The 27,659-nt window shown below is 40.5% G+C and overlaps 1 protein-coding gene across 1 annotated transcript; it reads left to right on the forward strand.

Moving 5' to 3' along the window:
* Positions 1 to 5,952: 5,952 nt before the first annotated feature.
* Positions 5,953 to 26,624, forward strand: LOC145350907 (glycine N-acyltransferase-like protein 3). Its single transcript, XM_080200351.1, has 5 exons — positions 5,953 to 6,167; positions 9,274 to 9,381; positions 14,659 to 14,779; positions 15,312 to 15,444; positions 23,698 to 26,624. Exons 1-5 carry the CDS (start codon positions 6,090 to 6,092, stop codon positions 24,107 to 24,109), a joined length of 852 nt encoding a protein of 283 aa, XP_080056477.1. The 5' UTR covers positions 5,953 to 6,089; the 3' UTR covers positions 24,110 to 26,624.
* Positions 26,625 to 27,659: the final 1,035 nt, after the last annotated feature.

A 27,659-nucleotide genomic window follows, 5' to 3' on the forward strand; every position in this document is an offset into this window, starting at 1 on the left:
CTGCTTCTTATATCAAGTGTCTTCCTGGATGAAGCTTATTTTCTAAAAGACCACCCTTCATTCAAAATAACCTCTTTCGTTGAGAAAGCTTTTCTTGAGATCTATTTGTCATCGAGTCTTTCTGAATTATAGGAGGAAGTCAAGGAACTGATAAGCACCTTACACTGGCACTTTAAGCTTTTAATCAATTCTATAGATCACGGCTGAACCGTTAATGCCAGAATTGACTCTACTATAGAGGCAGAGTAGACCGGGGAGGGAGGGAACCATATTATGTACTTCAGTCCCTTTCCCTTCAGTTACTAGTGATTATTTTTATAGACCATTCAGCCAAATTGAAAGAGGGTGAAATCATGTGACAACCACATTACCGTTCAAATGTTCAAGCTCACAAGCTCTGCAGGATTAGTTGAATAAAAAACAAACCTCGGACTGATTTATCCCCTTCCTTAGGGTAACTATAGAATTCTACTGCAGCCACGACAGAATCATAGAATCCAGATCAGGCAGAAGGAGGCCAATCGGCCCACAGAGCCTGTATCGACTCTCCAACAGAACATCTTACTATCCCTGCCACCTGAGCATTTACCATGGCCAATCTACCCAACGTGCACATCCTCAGATATCAAGGGACAATCCACCTAAGCTACACATCTTTGGACTGATAGTTAAAATACAGACCTTGCAATTGTTATATTGAGATCAGCCAACTCAGTACAGCTCAGGAAATGAGTCTGGGGACAGCTCTAATCTTCAGTGCTTAGTACTGCATCATAGAATTATAGGATGGTTAATAGTACAGGAAAACATTGAATTTGTGCTGCATCTCTGCAAAAGCCACTTCCCTGCCTTTTCTCCCAAGCCCTACAATTTCTCTCCTTTTCAGATAATGATCCAATTTGAATGCCATGGTTGTGATTTGGAGGTAGATTCATTCAGACAGTGCACCCCAGATCCTAACCACCCACTGCACAAAAAGAAATTTCCTCAACTCACCCTTGCTTCTTTGGTCAATTAGCTTAAAATCTGTGCCCTCTGGTTCTCAACCTTCCCCAATGGGAACTGTTTCTTGCTATCTACTCTGTCCAGTTCCCTCATGATTTTGAATACTTATAACGATTCTCTTTTCAATCTGACCTTCGAGTCCCAGATTTGCCCACAGAATGCAAAACAGGAAGTTTTCATTTTTAAAGAACACTGTCAGAAGAAATTCACTGTACCCTTCATAGGCATTCCTCACCTATTTAAGGATGGCTGCAACTGAATCTTTAAAAATTGGCTTTGTGAAGGAATTGTAATGTGTTCCACAAATATCTCCTTGTTTAAGGCCATTTTCTCAAATTCTTCCATCAATCACTTATCTTTGCATTTTAGGATTATCATTTTATATATTTTATTATATTTACCTGTGGATAAAGGGAAAATGTTTCTGAAAGTCTGAACGAATTAGGATCATCTTTGTGGAACTGGCCAAACTTCTGACACTGATGGAAAGAGGGGTAGAAAATAATTGACAGGTTTAATAGTATAGTTTCAATTTAAAACTAACCTCAATTAGTCTCAAAATAAAAAACGTAGATTCAACGCAGGTACTTGATGTTCTTACCAGGCGGATTAATTGCCTGTCCAACCAACGAAGTACATCGGGGCCTTCCTCAGATTCAGCCCTGAAAACTCCGAGTCTTGCCATCAGCATAGCTGATGCTTCCTGATCAAATGCAGCTTCTATCTGCTGGAGTTGACTCTGTGCATCTGCCCAGCTAAAAATCAAAGCACATGTTAACAGCAGGTTCAATTTCACTGATCACCTCTTTTCTGATCACTGGGCTGAATTTTTACAAGGGGCATCAAAACCCAGGGTCAGAGTAAAAAACGTGGATTCCAAGGGTGCACAGGTGGCATGCAGGAACTGCTTGGCAATTTTAGCAGCGACAGTCTCCAAATTGACCACCTGTGCCTCGGGACATCCTTTCCTGCAGCAGTCTTCTCAGAGTGAAGGACAGGAAATCCAGATCAGCCCCAAAACTGAACAATATGGACACTGGTTACAGTACTTGGTTACATTATTTGGTTAAAATACTAGAATGGTTATGGTATATGGTTACATTACTTGGTAGTAAAGCACTTAGGGAAAATGTGTAGACATAAAAAGTGCTACAAAATACTGAACCTTTCTTCACAGCTTCACATGTGGATAGCAAACACAACAAACTACTCTTTCTGCATAGCATGGTTGAGGTATTACAGAAAAGTTAGAATTGTGTCAATATTATGCAGTTTAGAGTTGTGAAGTGTGTTTATCTAAATACATAATAAAATGAGATGAAAATGTTCATCATTAAGCTCCTGGCTTACAAGCAAAAATCCGTTAAAGAAAGTTATGCAAAGTTGATCTGAGGAATGGGATATTTGAATATAAAACTGGGAGGTCTTGCTGCAACTGTACAGGGCACTGGTGAGGCCGCAGCTGGAGTACTGTGTGCAGTTTTGATCGCCGCACTTACGCAAGGATATCTTGGCCTTGCAGGGAGTGCAGAGGTGGTTTACTAGGCTGATACTGGAGTTGAGGGGGTTGAACTATGAGGAGAGGCTGAATAAACTAGGCTTGTACTCGTTCGAGTTTAGAAGAATGAGGGGAGATCTCATTGAGACATATAAGATGATGAATGGGATGGATAGGATAGAGGTGGAGAGGCTCTTCCCGCTCAGAAAGGACAGTAGGACTAGAGGGCACAGCCTCAAGATAAAGGGGGGGCAGTTTAGAACGGAGTTGAGGAGGAACTTCTTCACTCATAGGGTGGTGAATCTCTGGAATTCTCTGCCCGTTGAAGTGGTGGAGGCTGCCTCACTAAATATATTTAAGACGCGAGTTGACAGGTTTTTGATAGGCAAGGGAATTAAGGGTTATGGGGAGAGGTCGGGAATGTGGAACTGAGCCACTTCAGATCAGCCATGGTCTTACTGAATGGCGGGGCAGGCTCGAAGGGCTAGATGGCCTACTCCTGCTCCTATTTCTTATGTTCTTATGACTGTAAAACAGTCATGGCAAATCACTGGTAATATCAATGAATAACTTGGAACTTACCAATAATGTATATTTGTCTGCTAATTATCCGGTAGAGCTGGACTATTAACAGAAACATACAGACTCTGGATGTTTTAAGAATTTAGATAACCTTGCGGGCAATTCTCCCATCCAGCACAGCAGGCTGGGAGATTTTAGCACAGCTGGATAAATTCGATCTTCACTGGACATCCAGCCCGGAACACCTCTCCCAGCCCCACATTTCTGGTGCTGTCAGCTCCACGCTGGAAATAGGCCTGGAGCTGCAGTAAAAAGTCTCATAACACCAGGTTAAAGTCCAACAGATTTCATAGAATCCCTACAGTATAGAAAGAGGCCATTTGGCCCATCGAGTCTGCACCGACCACAAACTCACTCAGGCCCTACCCCCGTATCCCTACATATTTACCCAATAATCCCTCTAATCTACACATCTCAGGATACTAAGGGCAATTTTTAGCATGGCCAATCAACCTAACACACACATCTTTGGACTGTGGGAGGAAACCGGAGCACCCGGAAGAAATCTACACGGACACAAGGAGAACGTGCAAACTTCATACAGATACTGACCCAAGCCAGGAATCAAACCCAGGTCACTGGAGCTGTGAAGCAGCAGTGCTAACCACTGTGCTACCTTTATTTAGTAGCAAAAGCCATTAGTTTTCAGAGCACTGCTCCTTCATCAGGTAAGTGGGAGTTCTGTTCACAAACAGGGCATATAAAGACGCAAACTCAATTTACAAAATAATGGTTGGAATGTGAGTCTTTACAGGTAATCAAGTCTTAAAGGTACAGGCAATGTGAGTGGAGAGAGGGTTAAGCACAGGTTAAAGAGATGTGTATTGTCTCTAGCCAGGACAGTTAGTGAGATTTTGCAAACCCTGGCAAGTTGTGGGGGATTCAGATAGTGCAACATGAACCCAAGATCCCAGTTGAGACCATCCTCATGTGTGCGGAACTTGGCTATCACGCTCTGCCCGGCGACTCTGGGTTGTTATGTGTCGCGAAGGTTCAACAGTGGTACAGCTTTATTTTAACATCGATGGAGGTGCAGTCAGGACATACAACAGAAATGTCCTGAAAGCACTCTGAAGGCCCGCTGCGATGGGCTACAGTTATGTTCAAACTTTGACACATTGTATGATTCAAATGTTAATGTTTTGTTTACAGTATTTGACTCTGACCATTCTGTTTCCATGTTTTCAAGTATCGTAACGATGTTTTTAAGTGTATGTTAATCATTTCTGTCTGATGGGTTTATCAATGGTCTAGAATCTCCAGGGTTTGAACAATGGGTGTTTGGCTGATTTTAGGAAGTCTGTAAGGCCAGAGAGGCTTCCTTAGTTGTGTTAGTCTTTAGGTGTCTCCATAGAGGTTTGCTTGATTAGATTAGAGGTGCTGATCTGATTAGATGGGGGTGTGCTTTTATTTTAGTTTCTGTAGGTGCCATCCTGCCCGGTTCCCTTTGTGTGCTAGCCCTCGTTTGCATTTTAAAAACATGTCTTTTGCCTGCTTGTCTGGATCTGTTCCCTTGTGATCTTTAGTGGGGAGGTTCTGAGTGCAGCTTTAGTCTGCTTCCATATTGTGTACCCAATTTCAGAAAATTTATTGTCCGATAACAGATTGAACCTTCCTCCATTACACTTACAGACAGTGCACTCCAGACCTCAGCCATCCCTGTTACAGTTTTGCATCCCTGTTACAGTTTTGCCCATCTTTATATTATCTCTCCATGTGCTTCCTACCAAAATGAATCACTTCACATTTCTTCAAATTGAATTTTGTCTCCCATTTGTCTGTCCATTCCACCAACTTGTCTGTGTCCTTTTGAAAATCTATATTTTCCTCCTTGCAGTTCTTGATGCTTCCAAGTTTCATATCATCTGCACCTTTTGAAACTGTGCCACGTATACCAGGCTCGAGGTCATTATAATCATTGAACGGTTACAACATAGAAGGACATCATTTAGCTTGTCGTCTTCATGGCAGCTCTGCGCAACAACTTAGTTAGTCCCATTCCCCAGCCCTTACCCATAGATCTACAGCTTTTTACATATCATTATATCATAAGGTTTAGGCTGGCTATGGAAAAGAACAAAGAGCAATCGGAGTAAAAATGATTAAGTGGGGAAAGTGCTGGAAAAACTCAGCAGGTCTGGCAGCAACTGTGGAGAGAATCAGAGTTAATGTTTCAAGTCTGATATGACTCTTGTTCAGAACTGAAAAGAGGGAAAATGTGATGGGTTTTACTCTGTTGAAAAAGGAAGAGGAACAAATGAGGCAAAAAGAGGTCAGAAATAGATTTGAAGGCAGGGAGAGATTAAATGACAAAGATGTCATGGAACAAAAGGCAAAGGAAGTGGTAACCATAGTGCATTTTGAAGAGAAAAGTGCCTATGCTCATCTTTGGGGGACTCCACTTATGACCAGTTCCCACTAATGTTGCACTAAAGGTACATAGCTGCACAACAATAAGGAATTGTCATATAAGGGGCTAGTAGACTTTGCACAAGGGATGGTCCCTTTAAGATGCATTCATGCATGAACTTGAGGCAATTTTAAAGGAACTGTGCAGACCCGGAAATAGGCTATGTACAGTAAAGGGACATTAAACATTTTGTCTACAAGAATGTAACCAGTTTCTTATCCAACCCAAAGTCTACCTGCCCATTTCTCCAAACACAATCTTATTTGTTGTTCTTTGGGCCATTTACGTTGAATGTATTTACATAACCTTTAGCACTATACGATAATTTAAGTAATCTTGAGTTGCACAATGTCACTGTTATGCAACCTTGGTGTGACACAAGAAATGTTTCTTCTTCCTCCTTACCAGAAAGGAAATTCTCAAATACTTCGTGAAATTCATGTCCTTTAAGTGACGTTAACTTGTATTCCTCTATGCCTTCTTCAAACAGGACTGACATCTGCATCAGGCAATATACTCTGTGCTGTGCAGCACATCTCAACAAGGGCCTTGCCACTTTGTTTGAAAGTAATTTTGGTTCTGCCTCCTATAACCATGTTTATAATACAGGATGAAGAGAAGCTACTGACTTTAGAAAAAGTTTTGCAGAATTATCTGCCAGCTGCAATAAAGGTAAGGTTGTATCTTATACTGGTAAGCACGGCAGGAGATTCTTTGTGCTTTTATCTATTATCAGTAAAATGTAAATATACAGTATTTGGTATATTGTCATTTGCACAAAAGAGTGGATTTAAGATACTAAAGTAGATAGAATTAAAGGAAGCAGTAAAAATTACAATAGCTACAAACATGCGTAAGAATGCAGAACAGTGGCTGGTGAAATTCAACACCTTCCAGATATAGAAAGGAGAAAGTTAATTACTCATTTACTCAGTAAATGCTAGGACAATGGAGGCTAAAGTTGAATAAAATCTAATAGTCCTCATGGGGAATTATATTTTGAAGAGAACATGAAACAGATGGTACTGCAAGGCTACCTTTTGAATACTTGCTACATTCTTCTATTGAAGATGGAACTTGGGTAAAGAAGCACCTGATTGGCAGCACCTTTCAAAATCAATTTTTTCTTGTACGTCAGCTGATCAGTTCAGAGCAGCAATGATAAATGCTGCATTGTATGGCAAAAACAAATAAAACTGGAAGATGTATGATTGAACAGTGTAATGCTCTGATCACCTCACATCTGCAATATTATGTTCAGTTTGGGCTGCCAACAAACAAAGGAAATATTCAAGTTCTGGAGGTAGTGCAAAGAGGAGCCACAAGGCTGATCATGACTCCTGCATCCTACCATGGCCCTTCACCCTCCATGATGATCTATGTCTCCTACCCATCTATGGCCCTTTATAACTCCAATGCCAAGTTAGTGCCAATTCATGCCAACCCATGCCCACCATGTTTTGCCCATAGACATCATGGGCAGACCTTTGAGTCAACACTGAGATTAAACAAAATAAAGTTCTAGATATGCACTGTAGACTTTATTTTTAAAAACCTCTCAAAAACCATTTGCTAAATTTAAATTCCTGAAATTACATTATCCCTTATAACAACAAACATTTCGTCAAATTGCATAATCCCTTATAAAAACAAGCATTGGAATTTATAGTCCCACTTTTTTTCTCTGGAGTGTAGGAGGCTGAGGGGTAATCTTATAGAGGTCTATAAAATAATGAGGGATCAGCTAGATAGTCAATATTTTATCCCAAAGGTAGGGGAGTCTAAAGCTGAAAAGCATAGGTTTAAGGTGAGAGGGGAGAGATACAAAAGTGTCCAGAGGGGCAATTTTTTCACACAGAGGATGGTGGGTATCTGGAACAAACTGCCAGAGATAGTAGTAGAGGCGAGTACCATGTTGTCTTTTAAAAAGCGTTTAGATAGTTACATAGGTAAGATGGATATAGAGGGATATGGGCCAAATGCAGGCAGTTGGGATTAGCTTAGGGGTTCAAAAAAAAAGGGCAGCATGGACAAGTTGCGCCAAAAGGCCTGTTTCCATGCTGTAAACCTCTATGACTCTATGACTTCAAAGAATACATGATCACTTGCTGCTGTCAATCAAATGACAGGCAGTCTACTGTGATTATAAACTGTTGTGAAGTTAATCATGCAGCACTAATCCAGCAATGATGTCCCTCAGGCTGATAGAATTAAATAGCCAACAATTATTTTTCAACACTCCGGATGGTTCTCTCAGAGTTAAAGGACAGGAGTTTTAAATTCCTTGACAGCTAATAGTTCCCTTTGACATCCACCTTGAAACTTCTGACAGTTCCAATGAGTTTCTGTGCTTATATATACATATATTCATATTCATTCCTACATTTAGCAAACTTAAAAGGCACCTGATCTTCTACAAAGGCACCCAGGGACAAATCCAAAAGGGTATCCTGGTTATCTAAAGGGATGCACAAAGTTCAAACTTGCTCCTACCAGGTCTAATCCATGCACAACATGTTTCAGATGCTTCTTGCACTGAAATCATCATAGAATCATAGAACCCTATAATGCAGAAAGAGGCCCTTCGGCCCACCGAGTCTGCACCGACCACAATCCCACCTAGGCCCTACCCCCATATCCCTACATATTATTACCCACTAATCCCTCTAACCTAAGGATCTTAGGACACTAAGGGGCAATTTTAGCATGGCCAATCAACTAACCCGCAGATCTTTGGACTGTGGGAGGAAACCGGAACACCCAGAGGAAACCCACACAGACACGAGGAGAACATGCAAACTCCACACAGACAGTGACCCGAGCCGGGAATCGAACCCAGGTCCCTGGAGCTGTGAAGCAACAGTGCTAACCACTGTGCTACCACTATGAAATCACATGAGGAGGCAGCTGTTAATTTCTATGGGCAGTTGCCTCTGCAAAATGTGCATGCACAAATCTCAGTCCCTGTGAAAATGAAAAGTGCTGCGTTAGGGAGGGATATCTGGATTCAGGCTTCATTTTTGCTCTTTATCATTGTGAAAATCCAGGCCTTGATCTGTCCTTTGCATTACCTCAAGATTATTTTCAAGCACGGCATTTTGCCACAGAGTTCATTGTCGTGCCTTTCCGGTCAGCATGAATAGAATGCAAAATTGTACTGTTAGGCTACTGAAGTATGCTCAGAACCCAGCTCATATAGCAAACGCTGCCAGCAGCATCCGATTATCAATGCTGCCAGTGTCACTTTATCTCTGGAGACAGGAAGTAAAGCTACCTTGCAGGATTGTGTTTCCTGACTCCACACATATCATCTGCAGAGAAAGGTTTGCGGTATATACAGTAGTTTTCGTCTCCAGGTAAACCAAAGCATTAAGAAATACAGGGAGGTTCATTCATCATTCATCCTCAGCACAACAGGAAAGCAGGTAGGGGATTTTTGACTTCTTAGATGCCTCATCAATCAATTGCATCATCAAAGTCTCAGCTTACCCAGTAAGGTTACTTATTAGTTTAGCTGAGCATTGAAATTGTAAAACTAACTTAAATAGATATTTATATCATTCTTGTTCAGATTATGCAGATTTAACAGGTGACTCATCTGTTTTTCTGTCATTTATAATTGATCAGGATCATACTTTCTGCTCCCTTTTGCTAATAGAGAAATTTAGTTTGATTCCTCCACATTGGGAACTGTCCTAATTGAGTTACTTTATCATGCAGAGTGACACAATTTTTCTAGATTTATTGTTGTAAAAGGTGTTCTGTTTTATTGTTCCAGGTTTATGGAACTATTCTAAACATCAACAGAGGCAAGATATCTGATCTGGAAGTTGTTGTCGATATTTGGCCTAATTTCAGCACTGTAATATGTCGACCATGTATAAAGGTATACAAATGTACTTTAAGAAGTTGTGTACTTTATTGTCAGTATAAAAAAACAAGATTAAAGAATATGAAGAAAAGATGAAAGTCACCAAAGTCCCAGAGGACCATCGGCTGTTCTCCTCTATCTTGAGAGAGAAACCTGACTGGTGGTGATTTTAACCTGAGAATTTCCACATCTCACGCGAGGAGCAAGGTTGAGAAGGCAGGGCATTCAGTGATAACAGGAATTGAATCTACGCTTTTGGTATCACTCCACCTCATGAACCGGCCATCCGACCCACTGACTTCAACTCAGTGAAATAAACAGTGGCTGCTGCCCAGATGTCATCCTTCTTTCTTACGACAAAGAAGCCAGCTTCTTTGAATTGAAATTTAATTTCTTTCTCCATATGTGTTACAATGCTAAAAGATGACAGTTTGCACTTCTGTATCCTCTACAAGAGGCATATACACCCTTTAGTATTACTCTTTCTCAAATAACTCTTTCCTTACTGGAGTAGGCTATTCAGCCCATTCAATGTGTTCTACAATTCTGTTAGTTCATGGCTGATATGAATCTTAATTCTCCCTTCCTAACTTCGCACTATTTTATTATCTTTTTGTCTAACAAAAACCTGTTTGGTATTTCCTTAGCCTCAAGAGCTTTTTGAGGGAAAAGGTTCCTGATTTCCATTGCCCTGTACGTAAAGAAGTACTTTCTGACATCACATCTAAACTGCCTTTGTCTAACTTTAAAGTCATGCCCTCTTATTCGGGTTCCATCACCAAAAGAAATTGTTTCCCTCTATTTACTTAATCATATACCTTATCTATTAACCTTTTTTTATTCATTTGTGGGATGTGAGTGACCCTGACAAGAGCAGCATTTATTGCTCATCCCGAGTAGCCCTCGAGCAAGTGCTGCTGAATTGCTTTCTTGAATCATTGCAATCCATTTGGTGTGAGTACATCAACAGTGCTGTTAGAGAGAGAGCTCCAGCTTGAGGGAAAGAAAAGAGAAATGAAAAATCCCAAACTGGAAAGGAAAAGAGAAATCTGAAAACTCTGAGCAAAAAGGTTTAAGGAGAGTTTTGATAGAGGTGTTCAAAATCAGAACAGTTTTGATCAGGATAAATAAAAAAAAAACAGCATCTAGTAGTAGAAAGATCTAGTAGTAGAAAGAGGATAAGGTTTTAAGGTGATTGGTAAGAGAACCAAACATCATATGAGGAACCATTGTTTAAAACAATGAGTTATGATGATTTGGAAAACAGTGCCTGAAAAGGTGTTGGGAGGAGATTTCAAGAGAATTGTGGAAGTGCTTGAAAGGAAAACATTTTCAGGGCTACAGTGAAGGGGTAAGAAGAGATGGTAGCACAGTGGTAATGTGCTAACTAGCTCTCGAGACCCAAGCTAATACTGTAGGGACATGGGATCAAGTTCCACCATGGCAGCTGGTGGAATTTAAATTTCATTAATAAAAACTGAAATTTAAAGCTAATCACAGTAAGGGTGACCATGCAACTACCACTGATTGTTGTAAAACCCATCTGATTCATTTATGTCCTTTAGGGAAGGAAATGTGCTGGACTTATCTGGCCTTTATGTGGCTCCAGATCCACAGCTTGGTTCTTAACTACCCTCTGAAATGAACCAGTAAGTCACTCAGTTCAAGGGCAATTAGGGACAGGTAACAAATGCAGACCTTGCCAATGATGCCCGCATCCTGTGAAACAATACAGTTAAAAAAGAAGGGAAATGGGATTAATTGGATAGCGCTACCAAAAGAGTTGGCATAGGCACAATGGGTTGAATGGTCACTTTCTGTGGCTTATCATTATATAATTGAGATAATTCAGAAATAATTAGACATAATTTTGGATACAGCTGATAGACTATGAATAGCATGATTAGCACTACTGTCTCACAGCGCCAGGGATCTGGGTTCAAATCCGGCCTGGGTGTTTGTCTATGTGGGGTTTGCTCATGCTTCCTGTGCCTGCATGGGTTTTCTCCAGGTGCTCGGGTTTCCTCCCAGAGTCCAGAGTTGTGCAGGTTTGTTGGATGGGCCACAGTAAATTGCCCCTTAGTGCAAAGATGTGCAAGTTAGGTGGATTAGCTATGGTAAAATGCACAGAGTTACAGGGCTGGGGTGAGAGTGCTTGCCTGAGACAGATGCTCTTTTGGAGTCATACAGGCTCGATGGGCCAAATGATCTCCTTCTGCAGGGGTTGCATAGCTCTATGCACTGCAGCAGTTAAAGAAGGATGCTCACCACTACATTCTCCAGGGCAGTTTGAGATGGACAATAAATGCTGGCCTTTCCATTGATGCCCACTTCTCATAAATGAATGAATATAAAATACAAGTGCAGGTAATAGAATATATTTGCGTATGATGCAGGCTGGATCCCACAAAAACTTGTGGGTTTCTTAGAATTAAATTACATTCTTCCCATTTTAGGCACCCAGTCCCCGTTTCACAAAGTTTAATTTAACAGGCCCAAGAGCAAAATTTGATTATTTTCATATTGAAAATATTTTTATAACAAATAATTTATTATTTTTCTCCCTCTGTATCTGTACTTTCATGTTATGGGTGCCCTCAGGAAAGACTGCATAAGTAAGCTGGACAGAGCAAATAAGAGGTGTGCAAGCAATTGGAGGCATTTTTCCATGCTTGTGCTATGCATCTTCCCAAATGTCAAATGGGAAAACACACAAAGCGATCTCTTTTCCACTTTATAGGTCAACACATAATCCATTTGTTGAGCTGCCAAGAAATCTGTTACTGATTCATAATGCCATTATGACCTAATGCAACCTAGTTATTCTTTCTCCTTTGTCTACTTTGCTGTGTGTTCTGCAATTTGTTTTTCATTAACTCTATTCTTCAGGCTTTTCCAGTTCAGCACTTAGATCCCTTTGTGAGCTCTTCCACTTAAGGTGCACTTCTCTTTTGTGCTGTGGTTCCACAGGCAACTGTACTTTCCTTAAGTATCCATCTTTCTTATTCATGTTTTGAAAGTGAGTATTAGCAACCTACTCAGTCCTGGAAGAATTTGCAGCCCAACCTGCTGTGCCCTTGGATAAAACCACATAGTTACTATGGCTAGAATTTGCCTTAATTTTTAGGCTGGTGGGAAGATTGAATATCTATGGGGGAAGCCTGAAATATAATGGAGGGGCTAAGGCCCATGCCTGACAAATCTATTGGAATTCTTGAGGATATAACTAGTAGAGTTACCTAAGAATTGGTGAAGAGTTTTATTTAGACTTTCAGACGGCTTTTGACAAGGCTTCGCTTAATATTAAAACACATGGGATTGCAGGTAGTATCTTGAGATGTATCGAAAGTTGTTTAGCAGATAGGAAGAAAAGAGTTGGCATAAATGGGCCTTTTTCTGATTGGCAAGCAGTGACTAGTGGGTTACTGCAGAGATCTGTGCTAGGACCCCAACTGTTCACGTAGATTAATGATTTGAAAAAGGAAACTAAATGCATTATCTCAAAATTTGCAGATGATATGAAGTTGGGTGGGAGGATGAGCTGTGAGGAAGATGGAGAGATGCTTCAGCTGATTTTAAAAGGCTGAATGAGCAGGCATATGCAATGTGAGATTATCTACTTTGATAGTAATAATAGGAAGGCAGATTATTATTTGAATGCATATAAATTAAGAGAGGTGGACATTCAACTCTTCGTGCATTAGTCAATGAAAGTAAGTGTGCAGTACAGCAGGCAGTTGGCCTTTATAGCAAGAAGATTTGAGTGTTACAGGGATGTTTTACTCCAGTTGTATAGGATGTTGATGAAGCCACATCTGGAGTACTGTGTGCAGTTCTGGTAAGCTTATCTGGGGAAGGATGTCCTTGCTACAGAGGGAGTACAGCAAAAATTTATCACGCTGATTACTGGGATGGCAGGTCTGTTATTTGAGGAAAGATTAAGTTGGGTAGAATTATATTCATTGGAGTTTAGAAGAGTGAGAGGGGATCTTATAGAAACTTTAAAAATTCTAACAGGATTGGACAGGGTAGATTCAGAAAGAATGTTTCTGATTTGGGGGGGTGGGGTCCAGAATTAATGATTATAGTTTAAGGACAAGGAGTTCTAGGACCAAGGTGAGGAGAAATTTCTTCACCCAGAGAGTGATGAATCTGTGAAATTCACTACCACAGAAAGTAGTTGAGGTCAAAATGTTGCAGGATTTCAAGTAGAAATTAGTTCTTGGGGCTAAAGGGTTCAAGGAATATGGGGGAAATAAGGATATTGAATTTGATGATCAGATATGATCAAAATGAAATGTGGAGCAGGCTGAAAGGGCTGAAAATTGACTTCTGCCTCTAATTTCTATGTTTTTATGGGCAACACCCGAGTCTTAAGGTCCAGTGGCCCCCCTCCCCCCAGGCCGCTTTCCCCCTACCCAACCACACCTGCTGCAGCCCCAACCATGTCGCTCCTTGCAGGAGGAGCACACACGGGGGATGCCGCCGGGGGCTGGGCGGGGGTATGGGGGAGAGGCGGGGGGAGACACAGAGGTGGACCATGGAGCACCTAGCCCGAGGATTCCGCCACCTCTGCGAACCGGACCAACGCTGCGTCTTCTTCGGAGGGGCAAGTCACCGCGCGAAGATCCTCTTCTGCAGCATGGCCAACTGCAGTCTGAGGGACCCGCCCGATCATGCCTTGTCTGTTGAAGGCTGATGTTGATGTCTGGGTCGTTCACCGTGACCAGGTATTCGGCTTCAGGCGCTCGTCCATGCTTCTTTACCCTCTCTATCTCCTCCTCCCCTCCCAACTCAACTTGGTTAATGTTTTCCCTCCCAGCCTTCCTTCCCCCCACCAAAATTTCGAAGTCCAGGCCCCTGCCCGTGCTCCCTGGGATCCCTTGGACCTACCTAGGCCTCCTATTGCAGACTGTGTGTCCATGTCTTTTTGAACCTCCTCTGCTTTCCACTGCAGAGCTCTCGCTGCAGGCACTGGAAATTGACCGGCAACTCTCTGAAATGGGATTTCTTCCCACATGAGGGATGGAAGTCTTGCCTGCAGCCAATCAACACTCATTGGAGTTGGTGAGGATGTGTTCCATCCACTCTTTGAACGGCGGAAACAAGAAGCCGCCATTAAAAAAATTCAGGCCTATGTTGTCTCTTAAACTGCCATATTTTCCAAAAAGCTGACTGAAGGACTGTTCATTGAAATTAAAATTTACAAATTGCCTTTTTATTCATGAGGACACATTTAGCTTCTTTAAGTTAATTAATAATTTTGACTTACTTTTGTTCCCTACTCTGTAGGAAGAAATGTACACTTCAGATGAATGTACATTTACTGTGTTTTCCAAAGATCAGAGCAGTTTATACAATCTTCTCATGGATGACAATGTTGTCAACTGGACAAACCGTTTCACGTTTGGAGGTACGATGTCGACACAGTGAGCAAAGTACCTGTAACTGATTTTGTGTAACATTTCATCCAAAAATCATAGCCATTGTAATAATTGCCAATCTATAAACTGTTCTCTTTAACCTTCCCCAACACCTTTAATTTTATACGTAAACTTATATTTTATATGTAAACATAATAATGACACCTTAAATATTGCCACATTGGGTTCATTATTTGAAAGTTTGAAGCAGTGATTGGATAATAGCTGTTTTGTAAAATCTTTATATTGCCCCAAGGCAAAAGCAGCTGCGTAGCTCTGTGACTCAGCAATTCTAACTTACATAGGTCCAACAGGGCAGTCCTGTCTTTGGATCTTCAGAAGGAGTTAGAAATGGGCCCTTTGAGGTTGGACTATGAGGTTTGAGGCAGTGGATGGAAGATCTCTAGAAGAGATGGGATCAGTGACTGTCATGATTATAATGCCTTTGATCACCAAGATTGAACTGTACTTCTTGTATACCTGAAGAGCAATTACTCAAACTCCTAATTTGTTTTTCTTAAGGGATTGATACAAGTTTTCTTGAACTGGTGAAGGATATTGCAGCTTGCAAAAAATTCACAGTAAACTTTTTAACCAGTGCACGTGCAATGATACTCGAAGATCCAGGGGACCTGCTTGACATCACATCGGAAAAGTAAGCACTATCTTTCTGTAGTACGTCAATTTACAAACAGTACTATTCACTCAAATAGTCTCTTTCATTTTGCAAGTATTATGGGATGTAATGAAAATCTAGTACATGGTTCATGTTAATAGTTTAGAGGTAAATTTCAGTTCTAGGAAGATTAACTGTAGAAAATGGAATAAGAGCAACTAGCAGCTTGGAGTCTATTACACTAGATTGGGGCCACGTTGACTTAAGAGATTGACAGCTAGAAAGGTAAAATTATAAAACAGCAGGTGGTCTAATGTAGCTGAGGTGATATCTACATTGCTTGCAAATAAGTGCAGTGCGGAGAGATGTTTTGTTTTTGGGAATCAAATTAGTTTAAAGCTTACAATGAACTCTGAAAAGCTTTGTTATCATGAAGATGACTGGATCTTAATAAAGTTATTTGGTTTCAGTTTACTGGGGGAGAAAAGTAAGTGGCAATTTAGACCTCATGTAGTTTGTAGCTCACAAGGAAGCCCATGCAGTGAGGGCTCAGAAAAGTATTGGAGATGTGAGAAGCTGGTGCAAACACTCTGGTTCTTTGTCAGTCAACTAGAATTCAAAAGAAGCCCTAGTAGCCATTTATTTCTCGCTGCAGCCAGGAGACTGAAGTTTGGAGCAACTTGGGCTAGTGCCAACTTAGTGAAACTAGCAGTCTGCAAACGAGCTGGAATTGTATTGGAGTGAGAGGTAGGATCGCAGCTTTGTGAATCCCATGGAATACAGTCTCAGAAGAGATTGAATCATCAGGAGTTGAGCAGTCTTTCAGGCAATCCAAGTTAGAGTGGTTAAATGAGATCTGTGAAAGGAAAAAGTTAAAATCCCTCATGAAGGAGAGAATTTTAACGTGATTTTCTGAACTCATGGTGATCACTGACATCAGAGTGGATTACTAAGAAATCTGTGGGATCTGTCTTAGTCACAACTGTTACTTAATGTGCACTTTGGAGTGTTCAACCAGTTTGTCTGTTATTTCATAATTACCTCCTATGTTGTGACTTTTACTGCCTGCTCAGTCTGGCATTTCCTCTTGCTTGAAGGAGTATTACCTCCTCTAACCTTCATTGTTTCCTCTTCTTTGAGATCTTATTTTTCATCTTTTGAGATCTCGTGTTGCTCACAGACCCCCGTTTTTTAAAAAAAAGTTGGCCTCTTGTTTTTAGAGTTGCCTTTTAACTGGGATCTTCTCTGATTGTTTTACGTCTCTTGTCCTTTGTTCCCTCTTAAGGTTGTTGCATTAAATTTTGCACAACTTTGAATTCATTACTGTTTTAAGGCTGTCAATGTTTTCAGCTGTCATAGTTGCCATTTCTGTCTGTCTGTGCTTTCCCTGTATTTTGGTGGAAACCTACTTATGAACCTTTTATTTTAGAAGTTTTAAAACTTGTTTAAGCTGGTGGAATATTTATCAATTTCTGCATTTTTCCCACTTTTTTTCTTCTGTCTGTCTTGAGAATCCATATTTCTCTCCTTGTTTTAACATCAATCTTTTCGTCAATTTCACCAGTGGCTCCAGTGGGTTTTATTTTAAACTTTGTCAGCTCCTTTATTTTCAAACAAATATGGGTCTTCTTCCAAAAACTTCCAAACTTCACTGCCTGCGTTCCCCAGTGCAGGGACCACTACCAGGAACCCCATACAGGCTATTCTGAGTCTCGACCTCTTCATTTTCCCATGCTATTGGGAAAGGTACTGCAGCTTCTTAGGGCATTTGTCTCCCTTTTTACTTCTGAACCTGTTAGTTGCAACCAATATCTTTGCCTTCTATTTCTAGGTTATTTTAAAATCTAAAACACGTCTTCCTTTCTATTTCAAACATTCCTGTCCTCTTTTTCTTTTGATTCAGTTTCACTTTCCTTGCTTCTGAAACCAATCTCTTCATTTTAATTTTTCTTATATCTTTCCAAATCTCTTTACTTCTCTGTCCACACCGGATTCAGTCCTTCGACTGCCTCTCAGGGTCTGGCACCAGTACAACAACTTTTGCTGAGTCTATTTGCCCACTCCTCTTTTATAACTTTAATTAAACTGGATACTCACAGGTAGGCTGTGCTATTCAATTGATTCCATCTCGTCGCCAGTATGTTATGTTTCGCTGGTTTGGTATTGTCACAAGATTTCAGACTTTGTTAGGAACAAATGATATTTATTGACAAACAAAACTTGGTGCAGGAGGCTTATGCAGCATGAAGACCCCTAGTTCTACTTGCTTACAACATGGTTCCAGAAATAAAATACCTGAGAGAGGACTCTCTGGGCAGAATTTTATGGCCTCACTCGTCCCTAAAATCCCGCCAGAAATCAATGGAGCTTTCCATTGTCCGCCCCTTGCCCCCTGTTATTCCGATTGCAGGCAGGGTGATAAAATTCCGGCCACTCTCTGGTGTAATCAGTCTCAGTTCCAATTGGCCCCTAAGTCAGGTGACTCACTGATGCTCTACTTAAAGAAAGACACCACATACACAACCTCATGTATATTTTGAGTATTAGTGTATAACCTAGATATTGCAGATTTTCTGATTTGTAAGCTTTTTTTTTGTTTAAAACCATGGAATCATGTGGCTTTGGTAACTGGAATTCCAACTTAATTCAGTTGAAACAAAATTACTGGTCCCTAACTAGATAATAACAGACTGTTTGCATATACAGTGAATTTTCAATCCCAACTATGATGAGAGTTTTCAGAGGAGAGAGGGGAGAAAGAGGGAAGAATTGAATGTAAATAGCAAACCATCCTCCAACATTCATGTATTCCTACTAACAGCAGGGTAAAAAATATCACCGGAGAGAACTCTAATTCCCAAAATAAAACATTTCTCTGGACTGCACCTCTTTGCAGGCAGTGTCAACATCATATCTGCAGCTAAGACAGCCTGTTATTTTAGGATTTTACCGTTCTAGCTGTTAATCCCTTAAGTTAATGTGGCCCCAACCGTTTTAATTCTGGATGGAATGCGTGTGATATGACAGAGGAAGCAGAACAGGAATTTCAATACTCAGGGAGCTAATGTTTACGTTTCTCACTTCTCTTACTGAGTCAGTAATGCTTCATAGAGGCTCTTATTCTGAAGCAGTGATTCAAAGAAGATCCATCACCCTCCCAAACAAAAGCAGGGGCATCATATTAGCTTGCAGTGATATCCCAGTAACCATACTGCATGAGAATAACGTCCATTAAAACAATGCCAGTTGTAATTTTAATGGATCTCCTTTGATGATACTATTGTATTTGCAAAGGCCCTACTTTCAACCAACATTTATGTTCTTCAATAGAGAAAATATTGGAGTGATTTTTTTTTCACCCAAGCACTCAGGTGGTTCTCTCCTTGGTGAACTGTCAAAACCAGATCCAAAATGGACTGGAAACATAACCATATTATTTAAATTAAGTTGATCCTCACAATGAAACGGTGCAAATAAAATATTGCTAACCAGTATTGTGTGATCAGAAAGCTCTTTGGAAAATCAATACCAATTTGTAACCTTAAAAATAATAAAGCTCATGCCAAAAGAGACTGGGACTTTTTCTAGAAATTATATCATTGTGATAGAGTGATCAAACCGTCTAAGGCTGGATTAAAGTTCCAGTCTGTGCTGGTTGTGGATACATATCCCAAAGCCATTAGAAATTGCAGTGCTTCACCGCAAAAGGGCATGTATTTTAAATGATCTAATTTGATGGTTAGGGGGAAAAGCTGGGTTGTGGCACCAAATCGGACAGCTCTTGTTCAGGGCTGTGGAAATAAATTGAACACTTTTGTTGTGGGTTGTGGAAGTAAATTAGACAGCTCTTGCTGAACATCATGGGAAAAGTATTTGCCTGTGTTGTTCTTGCCACACTGGAGATCTTGACTGAATAGATATGTTCTGAACCCCAGAGTAGTTTCAGAACTTGAAGGTCTACCATTGACATAATCTTTTCAGTCCTGCAGCTGCAAGAAAAATGGTGTGACTGACCACTGAATCTCCTTGTTGTGATTTCCTCTTCCCATGACAACGAGCTGAGTGAATGCCAGGATAACACCAAAACCCTTTTGAGATCTGCAGTGAGATCGCATGAGACTGGGTTCTGGTGTTGACATTGTTTTGTCATATTCTTTTTCTTTTTCTGCTGCCATGTGCCTTCAATTCATCTACAGACTGCTTACATTCCAGAACTTGTAGACATTCAGCTTTGCTCACCTGAGAGCCAAGACAAAATTGCACCAGTCCCCATAGAATTGCTCTACATCAGTGATGGTGTGCAACATTTCAAACTGAGGACCACCTTCATCAGCAAATGGATTAATTCTCTCATGTCCATAAGGTTTACTTTGACCACCAACATCAGGAAGATAAATATTATGGTTTAGGATGTTGTAATATCACCATCCATCAACATAGACAATATATTGCTGGAGGTTGTTGATAGCTTTGCAAATCTAAGCTCCCACTGTTACATGATGAAGAAATTAACATATGCATTTCAAAAGTTGAAGCTACTAAGTCCAAGGCTGGTTAAGAGTGTGTGGAACAGCAATTTGATTGAGAATACCAGTCTGCAAGTCTACCAAGCCTGTATCCTCAGTGAGTTCTTCTGCAATAGTGAGACCTGAATAACATAGACTGAACCATTTCTACCTTTGCTGTCTCAGGTGTACCCTCAGCATCTTCCACTGGGACAAGATCAGCAACTCAGAGGTCTTGGAGCATGCCAATTCCATCAACAAACTCATTGCTCAGTCACATTCATTGAATGGGTGACATTGTATACCCAAGATCTTCTGTGGGATGAACTGGCCACTGGTTTGTGATTTTTTTGGACATTCGCTACAAAGGCGAAGGTCTGAATGTCCAAGCAAGCTATGAAGTTGGTGGACATTGACATTGATAACTGGGAGACTGTCACTGACAGCTGTAACCTCCAGAAAGAGGATTGAAAGCAGTCAGGAGAAACAAAGTTCAGCTGGCTGAGAAGAGGGCCCAGTAACAAAAAAGGTTGATGAATTATGTACCTTCTCAGCGTTCTGTCATCATCTGAAACAAAAATGGCAAGGATTGCCACGCCAGAATGGCATGATATTTAGTACAGAGTTGACCACCAAAGCATAAACTATTCCCCTATTAGCCAGAAGGCTGCCAAAGGCTAGCACTAGCACGATGGATCAACTGGGCCTTTTAGGGCTGTAAGATTCTATGATTCTACTACTACATTACTAAGAGATAAGTAATGTCTTGTAAGATATTGAGATGACTATATAATACTTGTGGTAATTGGAGTTAACAAGTGATATTACTATTCCTATTACAATCTAAGGTAGTTATGATATTACCTACTCCTTTGTGCAGACACTTTATTCTTGTCTCTTTCTGATATTCATCCATTAATTCTCTTACCATGAGTTCTAGCTTTCTCCCAGTTTATATTCTTTTCCTATTGTATCCTTTGATCACCCCTTGGTCCAGGTTTTATGACTCCACTGTCTCCTCTTCTTGCATTGTTCCCTTTACTTTATATGCAACCAGAACATGTCATTTGTATGCCTGACACTGGACTCAAAGCAACTGCTCTATTCAGAACTTTTTCATGCCAGAAGAGTTACAGGAGTATAATGAAAATGCAGAACAATGGAAATGTTATGGCAATATCCTCAAAGCAGAACTGAAGAGGTCAAACATCACTATCACCTCATGGGAGTCCCTGGCTTATGACTGACCAAAATGGAGAAAGATCAGTCAGGAAGGCATCAAACACAGAGAGAGACTTCAATGGAATGCACAAAGTCAAGGCATTGCAGAGAACAGACAACTCCCATTAACCCAACCTGACCCTCCAAGCACCACCTGCTCCGAATGTAGCAGTCTGCAGAGGGCATATTGGACTTAGTAGCCATTTCAGAATTGATTGAGCTGGTTTGGAAGTCATCCTCGATCCCAAGGAACCACCCACGAAGGCATGTAAACCTATTTAATATGCAAACTTGCTTTTGGATTATGCAAAGATTGTAATCACTTCCCCTTGATCAGTGGCCCTCGTGCTGTGCTACAATGGCCAATAGCTCATACAACGCGATCGAATTGTCCTCTTATCAGTACCTGACATATCACAACTTGTTTCCAGCTGTGATACCTATTAGAAAAATATGGCTCAGGGACTCAACTAACTAGTTATCTCCTCACCCCATTGAAAGTGATAATCCTTTTTGGTGACAGTGGTTATATTTTACTATGTACCAGTGAAACGTGACATATGCTGAACAACAATATTAAAAAGCACAGCAAGATTACCATTACATGCTATAGGAGCTCGATCTCTAACTAATTGCTCTCTGGCGAGGGACATAGACTAGATAGGAAACAGCGTTTCCCCTTAGTAGTAGGATCAATAACCAGAGGCCATAGATTTAAGGTAAGCAGCAGGAGATTTTGAGGGGATTTGAGGAAAACCTTTTTCACTTATGAGGATGCTGGGAATCTGAAAAATCACTGCTGAAAAGGTGGAGGAGATGGGAACTCTTTCAACATTAAGCAGCATTTGGATCAGCACTTAAAAATGCCACAGTGTACAAGACTACAGATCATGTGCTGGAAAATGGGTTTAGAAGAGATAGGTGCTTGATGGTTGGCGCAGACATGATGGATGAAAGGGCCTCTATGTGCTGTAAAACTCTATGATTGCACCAGTGTGACATATTCACATTTAGGCCTACTGCCAGCTCACTGTCTGCTTGAAAATTTTAATCACTTGCTTTTAATCAATTAACTTTTAACATACATTCTTTTATCAGCTTGGAAACATCACAGTAGGGCTGGCATTCCCCATCTGGGGTTTTTTTTAATCTTTTAGTCTTCTCTTATACTCTACATGATTTCTGCTTTGTATAGTCAGTGATGATGTGAATTTATTCCCATTAATTAGCAAAGAAACCTGAAGCAGGGTATTCCCAGGATGCATACACACATGAAATGTTTGATTTTTGTAGCATCGAGCCTGATCTGATGATTTACTCTGAGATTTGTATTCTCTGTCCATTTCTATCACAGTCTATCATTTCTCACATTAGTACCTTTGTTGCTTTGTCTTACAACTTCCTAAATTTGATCTCTTGCCCCTACTAATTCAGTTTAAAACCTTACTACTTGCCAGCTATTTGGCTCACTGGAACATCAGCCCCAGCAAGGTTCAGGTGGAGACCATCCCAATTGTGCAGATCCCACTTTCCCCAGCACTGGTGCCAATGCCCTAAACCAGAACCCAGTTCTCCCACACCAATCTTTGAGCCGCACATTCATTTCTCCAATCTTATTTGTCCTATGCTAGTCAGTTCTACTGTTTGATCAGTGAAAATCAATTAATTGAGTTAATGTTTCTAAATGTTCACAGGGAATCTGTTGTTTACTTTTCATTTGCTTCATTTTAATTGTTAAAATTACATAAGAATTAACATTTCTATTTGAACCTTGTGAAATTGGACAGAGGAAAAAGGATCAACAGCACTGAGGAGCCATTATGATTTCCAATACCTTGTTTTTTTCCTTCAAGTGCATAGTTCTTGGTAAAGACAATTGAAAATAAATGCAGGTCAATCAGTAGTGATCAATTATACAACGTTGGGAGCTTTGATGTGTAGATTCTGGAGGCAGATTCCCACTCGAAGAAAAAGCAATAGGTAGTTTTCCTCAGCTTGCTCTCACTTCGAATCAGCAATGCTATCTGTTTATGCTACATCTGCTAACATTCACATGGGCCAGAGTGGGATACTTCAAAATAGATAACCAAGAAAGAGTAATTTAATACCCAAAATTTATTAAAGGAGAACATGAGGTTAAAAGTAACAATGGCAGATACAGAAACATTTGTTTTAGATGTGTGTTTTCACTTCCAAAAGTTTCCATTTGTTAGCACCTGGATTCAAAACTATGAAGGTTGATTGAATGCTGATTTCTTTCTACTGACCAAAAAGAACCAAATACTGACCAAAAAAAATTTTTTACCACAAATTCATCCTAAATTAACAATCACAATTAGGCTGTTAGGGATAACTGATGCAAAGATGTACAGGTTTTGCTTGGATACATGAATGGGTGTCCACGGGTTGCGTTTTTGAGCCTTTGTGGATTTGCCCTGAATCATGTCTAATCTGAAAGTACTCGTAGATAATATTGCTTGCTAAAATTTAAGCATGTTAATTTTTGTTAATGTCTGTTAGTCACGAGAAATACAAACTTATTCCCATTCATTTTTTGTTTTTAAAGGGCTGATGTTGCCTCAAGAATAAGTCATCTAGACATTTCTCATGCACAGATAGTAAACAGAAATTGGAAGTTTGGAAAGGATGATAGTGGACTTAAATTTGTGAAAAATATCATAGCAAAATTCCCCAGCTACTGTATCCTGGATGAAACTAATACTCCTGTTTCCTGGCTACTTACTTACCAATATGGTGCAATGGGATTACTGTACACCGAACCAGAGTATCGCAGGAAGGGCTTTGCCAAACTACTAGTAACCAAAATGGTGAAAGCTCTGCAGAACATCGGATATCCTATTTATTGCTTCGTTGACGAGGACAATACAAAGTCGTACCAATTATTTGAGCAGCTTGGTTTTAAAGAAGCCCCTGACATTCGCTTTTCACGGGTATGTTGCAGACCTTCTGAAAACTAAACTTTGGAGCAGGTTAACTGGTGGACTTATTTTTGCTTCAATTTTGTGTCATTTACTAACCAATAAGCTTTTCCGTTGTGCGAGATACAGTTATGTAAACCAAATGTATTGAGCAAGATGGAATCTTCTGCAAATTCTGATGCTAATTTTGTGCTGTTAATAAGTACCTGGTTATCATATTCAACAGTTCAAAGGACTGATCAGTGCTTGAATGTTTTCTGACAAGTGGCGGGTACCCGGTTTTCAGGCATTTCACCAGAATTCTGAAAAAAAAACAATTTGGCATGTAGCATCTATGGAGAGAGAAACAAAGGAAATAGGCTGATTTTAAGATAGGGATGGGATCCTTGCTCCTACCTCAAGGTCCAGAGTGAGCTTGACCATATTTGGCCACTCATCCCACAGCCATTTAATGAGCCATTAGAACCATAAAAAATTACAGCTTAAACAGGCCTTTTGGCCATTCTTGTCTGTGCTGAACCATTTTTTGCCTAGACCCACTGACCTGCACTTGGACCATATCCCTCCACACCCCTCTCATCCATGAACCTGTCCAAGTTTTTCTTAAATGTTAAAAGTGACCCCGCACTTACCACTTTATCCAGCAGTTCATTCCACACCACCCCGCCCTCCCTTATATTCCCTTTAAACTTTTCTCCTATCACCTTTAACCCATGCCCTCTGGTTTTTTTTCTCCCCTGGCCTCAGTGGAAAAAGCCTGCTTGCATTCACTATCTATACCCATCAAAATCTTATACACCTTTATCAAATCTCCCCTCATTCTTCTACGCTCCAGGGAATAAAGTCCTAACCTATTCAATCTCTCTAACTCAGCTTCTCAAGTCCCGGCAACATCCTCGCGAACCTTCTCTGCACTCTTTCAACTTCATTTACATCCTTCCTGTAACTAGGTGACCAAAACTGTACACAATACTCCAAATTCGGCCTCACCAATGCCTTATATAACCTTACCATAACTCCAACTTTTATACTCAATACTCTGATTTATAAAGGCCAATGTACCAAAAGCACTCTTTACAACCCTATCCAGCTGTGACGTCACTTTTAGGGAATTCTGTACCTCTATTCCCAGATCCCTCTGTTCAACTGCACTCTTCAGAGTCCTACCATTTACCCTGTACATTCTACTTGACTGCGTTAAATTCCATTTGCCATTTTTCTAGTTGGTCCAAGTCCCTCTGCAAGCTTTGAAAACCTTCCTCACTGTCCACTACACCTCCAATCTTTGTATCATCAGCAAATTTGCTGATCCAATTTACCACATCATTGATATAGATGACAAACAACAATGGGCCCAACACCGATCCCTGTGGCACTCCACTAGTCACAGGCCACCACTCAGAGAAGCGATCCTCCAAGGCTTCTTCCATTGAGCCAGTGTCTAATCCAATTTACAACCTCCCCATTTATACCTAGCCACTGAACCTTCCTAACTAACCTCCCATGAGGGACCTTGTCAAAGGCCTTGATGAAATCCAGGTAGACAACATCCACCGCCTTCCCTTCATTTATTTTCCTGGTGACCTCCTCAAAAAACTCTTAATAGATTGGTCAAACATGACCTACCACACACAAAGCCATGTTGACTCTCCCTAATAAGTCCCTGTCTATCCAAATATTTGTACACCCTATCCCTTATCACACCTTCCAATAACTTGCCAACCGCCGACATCAAACTTATTGGCCTGTAATTTCCCAGATTTCTTTTGGAACCTTTTTTAAACAACAGAACAAAATGAGCCACCCTCCAATCATCCGGCACCTCCCCCATGAATATTAACATTTTAAAATTAATTGGCTTAAAGTGAGAATTCTGCCCCCAATGGAGAGGAAATCCTGTCTCAGAGCTTCCAACAATTAAATGGGCAGTTGGAAGAGACAAACTTTGGAAGAGGGAGAGCTCCAGTGGCCACAAGGGGACCCAAAAAGGAGGTATGCTCCCTCGCCCAATCACGAACACACTCAGTGAAATGTGGCAAGCTAGACAGTTAAATTGGCCTCCACCCACCACAGGTAAAATTTCAGTACTGGTGGGAGGAGGCCCTTGAAGGGTCTCAACTAGTTCATGGATGGGCTGCACAAGGCCTCCCCACTATGCTAGCAGGCTAATTTTACAGGTCTCTTCACCTGTCATTCTACTCCTGGGAGCCAGGAGGGAGTCTGTAAAATTCAGTCTAACTGTGGAAGGGAATTTTAGATCAGCTAGTTAGATTCACAAGCAGATTTAGTCTTTTAGATTTAGAATAGCTAGAAGGAATTAAATGATTGTATCTAATCAATTCATGTTAACGGTTTGCTCATATATAAATGCAATAACTATTAAGATGAAATGAATATGATTTTAAAATTTGTATTGAAGTATTAAATGTATTTTTAATATAAATGTATTGTTTGTCTTAGTCAAAAAATTGCAAATGTTGTAAAAATATTATGGTAAGGTCAGTAGTTCAGAGCTGAAGTCCATTAGTCAGCAGAATAAGCATTCGAAGTTTCAAGTCCCAGGACAAATTAAAACATATTATAATATTACAAAGGCATCCAATGTCTCGGCATGTGAAACTGTCTTTCTAAGGGTCCAGAGGTATGCATATCCCTCTATCTTGGCAATGTGCCTATTGGAAAGGTTTAGCTATAGAAGCATCCCTAACTACATAGCAACTAGCAAGTGGGCTTAGCCCAGTGGGAAGATGTCTGGAATTAAGTGGACAAATGAAATATTATATCAAGTGGCATAGTGCAATTGACTGAGATAACCTGTCTTGTATTGGATTGGCATGTTAACATTAAATGAAATTGAAACTAAATGAGGAGATGTATCTTAGATAAGAGTATAATTTTTCTGTAATTTGGCTGAGTGCCTCAGAGCTTTGGACTGGTCACAGAGCACTAAACCTGGGCTCTGACCCTCTGAAGGCCTCCCACGGCCATAGGTTAATGTAGCGTCTGTCTTGTATGGTTTTTGTGTTTAAGTAAAGTTTGGTTATGTCTTTTGAACAGAGACTTTATATTTTGCGCGTTTTCAAATAGAATCTAAGTTTTTTTTAGAAATCAGGCACCATTTTAAAAGAAAATCTCCACTACACTAACCTTTCAGATTGAAGTTCTTCCATCAGAACTGGAAAAAGTGAGAGATAAAATAGGTTTTAACTAAGTATAGAGGCAGGAATATGGAGAGGAATAAGGGGAAAAAAAAGAGGAATGATCTTTGTGGAAAATGATAAGTTGAATGTGGAGGTGGTGGGGGAGGGGTAGCAGATGAGAAGGAGGGGAATACAATCCTAGCTTTGAAGAACTGATAGGGGTATGAAAGTAAAAGTACAGGAAATGGTTCAGACGTGGTCAAGGGCTATGTCAATCGAAATACGACAAAATCTTGATCATGGGATCCAGGGCAATTTGGTAAATTGAATCCAAAATTGGCTTAGTGGCAGGACACAGTAAAAAGTCTGACAACACCAGGTTTAAGTCCAACCGATTTATTTGATAATAAACTCACAAGCTTTTGGGGTTTGTCCCTCCGTCAGGTGAA

Source organism: Carcharhinus amblyrhynchos, chromosome 12 (assembly GCF_965287045.1).
Source record: "Carcharhinus amblyrhynchos chromosome 12, sCarAmb.v2.hapA, whole genome shotgun sequence".
In the NCBI taxonomy this organism is placed as follows: Eukaryota; Metazoa; Chordata; class Chondrichthyes; order Carcharhiniformes; family Carcharhinidae; genus Carcharhinus; species Carcharhinus amblyrhynchos.

Bases quoted from the DNA above. Each gene is read 5' to 3' on its own strand.
- LOC145350907 (XM_080200351.1), top strand. From the start codon at position 6,090: ATGTTTATAATACAGGATGAAGAGAAGCTACTGACTTTAGAAAAAGTT. The intron at 9,382-14,658 runs GTATACAAATGT...CCTACTCTGTAG, and splicing joins TATGTCGACCATGTATAAAG to GAAGAAATGTACACTTCAGA. The intron at 15,445-23,697 runs GTAAGCACTATC...TTGTTTTTAAAG, and splicing joins CTTGACATCACATCGGAAAA to GGCTGATGTTGCCTCAAGAA.